The sequence below is a fragment of the Miscanthus floridulus genome, chromosome 8 (genome assembly GCF_019320115.1).
Source record: "Miscanthus floridulus cultivar M001 chromosome 8, ASM1932011v1, whole genome shotgun sequence".
Classification (NCBI taxonomy): Eukaryota; Viridiplantae; Streptophyta; class Magnoliopsida; order Poales; family Poaceae; genus Miscanthus; species Miscanthus floridulus.
This window is the reverse complement of record NC_089587.1, coordinates 111,415,599-111,419,581: the sequence shown is the minus strand read 5'-3', so window position 1 is coordinate 111,419,581 and position 3,983 is coordinate 111,415,599. Positions and strand designations below refer to the sequence as shown.

At 46.7% G+C, this 3,983-nt stretch overlaps 1 protein-coding gene across 2 annotated transcripts; it reads right to left on the bottom strand.

Annotated features, from left to right (window-relative positions):
- Nucleotides 1-3,066, bottom strand: LOC136473267 (F-box protein At5g03970-like). Of its 2 annotated transcripts, XR_010762559.1 has the most exons (3): nucleotides 1,873-3,066; nucleotides 1,122-1,257; nucleotides 1-228 (listed from the first exon to the last, which is right to left on the bottom strand). XR_010762559.1 is itself a non-coding variant. In XM_066470944.1 (2 exons), the coding sequence occupies exons 1-2, from the start codon at nucleotides 2,942-2,944 to the stop codon at nucleotides 1,226-1,228; spliced, it is 1,104 nt and encodes a 367-aa protein (XP_066327041.1). In that variant the 5' UTR covers nucleotides 2,945-3,066; the 3' UTR covers nucleotides 249-1,225. The 2 variants fall into 2 exon arrangements, 1 of the variants encoding a protein (XP_066327041.1); XM_066470944.1 differs by lacking the exon at nucleotides 1-228 and having other exon boundaries at nucleotides 249-1,257.
- Between the last annotated feature and the right edge of the window lie 917 nt (nucleotides 3,067-3,983).

Sequence of the window (3,983 nt, the reverse complement as noted above, 5' to 3'; positions counted from 1 at the left end):
AATACAATGCCAGCACAACATACATTACTTTGTGAATATTGCATTCTCAAGAATGCATCATCACATTCTCGAAAAAGCAATTACATTGTCAGAGATGGAAACTAAAACTGAGGTACATTGCATTCACTCGCTAATCGCTATCTCTAGAACGAGAAGACTCTGAAGAAAAGCTCCTTGAGCCAGCACCAAGCATCCAAACAGCACCCTGTACATCTGATCGACAACAATCTGGCAATTGTTCTCGTATGTCAAAATGGTATAATGAGACATGTGTTTACATGTTAGCTGGATACCTTAAGAATTCAAGCAATCTCTGAACAATTAGCTCAGCAAATCACAATCACATCAAAATCTGAGCAATTAGAAGGGTGCTATCACGCCCTTGCACTGAATTGATTTCCACCCACCAGCATCCTCATCCTGCACTCAGCTGGAACCTCATAATGCAGCTCAGAACACACAATGATCCATGAAGGCAACAGAGCGACAGTAGCTTGGATTGGTTGCGGGTCTGTCACAAGAGCAACACACCCCTGGATGCAGATATACTTGGACTGGAGCTTGTCAGCAAAAAGCCTGCTGCACGGGTGGACAGAGATGCTGGCAGCGATCGGCACCGGCGAGAGCCATTGTCATCACCGGCATGTGGCATCAGCCATGAGCAAGTACTCTCGGTCGAATAGGAATAGAGAAGTCAACAGATAAGGCAAGGACCAAAGAGTAGAATGGTCCTTTCAATTGCCAGAAATGTGAAAGGAAAATAAATGATGAAAAGAGGTCTTAATGGCAGGGTAAACAAGGTGTCAATAAAGTTAGTGACCATTTTGCGAAGCCAACGACAGCAATGGCAGATGTGTGAAGCCACACGAACCAAACGATGGTGCTCTGAATGTAAGCTGCCCAGACCAGAGTTGTGCATTTCTTCTAATCACTTTGTATAAACACAGGACATCCCTTACAAACAAAAAGAATAGCAAAGAGGCCAAAATGAAACCGACCAATTTCTTGAACACTAACAGACTAGACATTTTGACCATGATATCCAGTTCATTTCTTACAGTTCCTTACTTAAACTGCACAGCTAAGAAACTAAACTTTTCTGATTAAACATGGTAACTTACTTTTTTCTATAAATCGTCCAAACTGAAAACAAAACACTTGACTCATCATCTCCTTGAAAAGTCAATAGTACCACAGTCAAGTTAATGGATGGATCACTGCATCTTCATGGTGATAGCAATCTGCCCTTTGCAAGATCTGAAAAGAAACAATGTAGAAAACTTTCAGCCATGTACAGTTACACATATTTGAGACATGTACATCAGTACATGGATTTGGAACATGCATCAGATTGGCCATTGAGGCATAAATAAGGTAAGTAAAACAACAATAGATCATCAAGTTCCATAAACAGCTAGCCAATTTCATGAATGACATCTAGAGCCAGACCAAGATTAGCTTATCTTGGAGTATATGAGATTGCAACCTTTCAAATTCACATATTCATTTCTGAGAACAGGTACCACAAAAAGTTATAAGTTCATACATCACAATCTGGTTTTGCTAACTCCTATAGTATAACTTAAATTACACGTATCACAACGAAAAACATATAATCAGATGCAAAGTTGTGTCGTACACACTAGGGTTAAATACCGGTGAAAGTAATGCGGTGCATATGAGAATGCAGCCTTCTAATTTCATAGATACATTGCTGTTGACTCCTAGGCACAGACACCATGATTCATATTTTTATGCTGGTATAAATAAAATCTTACTTGTTGTCTGTTTGACTAAAATTTTGTCGATCACAGACAACACAAACATCTATATATAAGGTGCGCAGGTTAAAGATGAGCACAAGGCCAGTACCTGGAGTGTAGAAGCTCACATAGGGTGCCATGGCATATTTGGACCCCGTCTTGCCTACCTTCTTCACCTGCTCCGACCTGAGCATGACTGCGAAGACGTCCATATCTATGCTAATGAAAATGGTATCTGTGCCCTCTTGGAAGCCAATCACATCAAGCGAGGCCAGCGGGTTAAGAATGGGGAACAGTGTCCTCAGCTTTACGACCCTGCCTTGCACCCATTCCACAATGCCGCGAGGACCAGCCTGCCATGACCACTGGTGGAGGTTGCCATCCTTCACTCCAGCGAGTCCCAAACCACCGTCCTCCGCGGTCACAACAATGCCCTCCGATGGCTCAAACATATCCGGCGCATTGATCACATCCAGGCTCTGTCCAACGAAGTCATACTTGAGAACCATTTTGCCCTGCTGAGCGCTAAAGTATAGCGCGTCCCCGGCAAGGAGGCTGGGCCTTTCCTCGATGAAGACATCAAGTTGAATGGAGGATGAAGTAGTCCATACGCCAGTCTCCGATGAGTAGACGCTCGCCCACATGTGAGTACATTCTTCGTAGGCGCCGATGGCGACGACGAGGAATGGGCCCCCGTGGCAGTCAAGATGGTCGCAGCCGTCCGCGGCGCAGAGAACAGCTGCGGAGCGACAGAAGTAATACCCGGAGACGGGCATTGGTAGGTACTGCTGGTCGCCGGTGATGGGATCCCAGACGACGAGGCGCGCGAAAGCATGCCGCTCGAAAGTTTGGAGCAGCGCGCGCCCGTGGCGGCACTCGACGATCCACCAATCGAAGCGGTCGAACGCCGGTGCAGAGAAGGGGGAGGTGGTGGTGGTGGCGGCGGCGGCGACGACGAATCGAGCGCAGGGGCCTTCGTCGTAGATGTTGTGGAGGAAGCCAAGCAGGGGCGGCGCGCCGTGGAACCCTCGGTAGCGGCGGAGGAAGGCGGGGCTAGAGAGGAGCTCCCGCCAGGCCTTGCAGACGAGGGAGGCGCGCACGAGGCACGCTGGGTCATCCGGTGGGAGGCGGAGGAGGATCTCGGCGGTGGCGTCGTCGATTAGATCCGGCGGCGGCGCCATGGCGTGCACGCGGCCCGCCAAGGCTTGGATTTGGTTTTGGTACGGATTGGGGAACGCCGGAACGGTGAGAGAGGGGAGACGGGTAGAGACCAGAGAGCGAGAAGGCCCACGTGCCACCTCTCAGCCAGGCAAGGCGACCATCAGGTCACGGAATCCATTGGCTTGGCTCAAATTTTGATTTGCTCGCAAGATCCCGACATGAAAGGTTTTGACTCTTTGATATTCGATTTCGATCTGTCGCGGTATAATTTTGGAATCAATAGACTCCAGTGTGACCCTGAGCAGATGGTGTTTGGCTGAGAGGCTGACTCGAAGAGATAACTCAGGTGAATTAACAGTTAATGGCCCCGTTTGCTTCGCTGAAAAAACAAGTTGAAACACTATTTCGACTGATTTGTTGTGAGAGAAAAACACTACTCCGACTAAAAAAAAAAGCTAAAAAAGACGGCCAATACTGTGTTCTAGACTTCTAGCCATTGAAATCAATGTACAAACAATGCACCGATAGTTCCCTGTTGCGGCCAATGTATGGATATCACGAGAACTAAGGTACCAGTATGTATGAACACTGCACCGATAGTTCGATAGTTCCCTATTGCGGTCAATGCATGAATATCACTAGAACTAACTGGGTACCAGAACTGAATGGTTTGAACAACTCTTCAGATGGTCATGCACCATATGATCAACCTTGTTTGTGTCCTTGTGGCATGTGGCTTGTGTGTGTCGTAGTAAAAGTCTGACCCACTAAACCTGAACTTAAGTTCGAATGTTTTCAATTCCAACTGTATTCCTGTTACTGAGAAACTGAAACTAAACCAGGCCGGCAATGCGACACAGGTGGTTGCCATATGTTTCAGTTCCTAGTGTATGTTAGCTAAGCCTAAGCATAATCTGAAAAAAAAAACCTCTGAAATGTCTCATCAGTGCCCGGTTAATGTTGGCATTATTCTTATCCTCACCTTGATGATAAGTAAGATTAAAATCTCCAACAGCCAGGGACCAGAACATGTATGTCTCTCAACTCCTGCAGAAACAG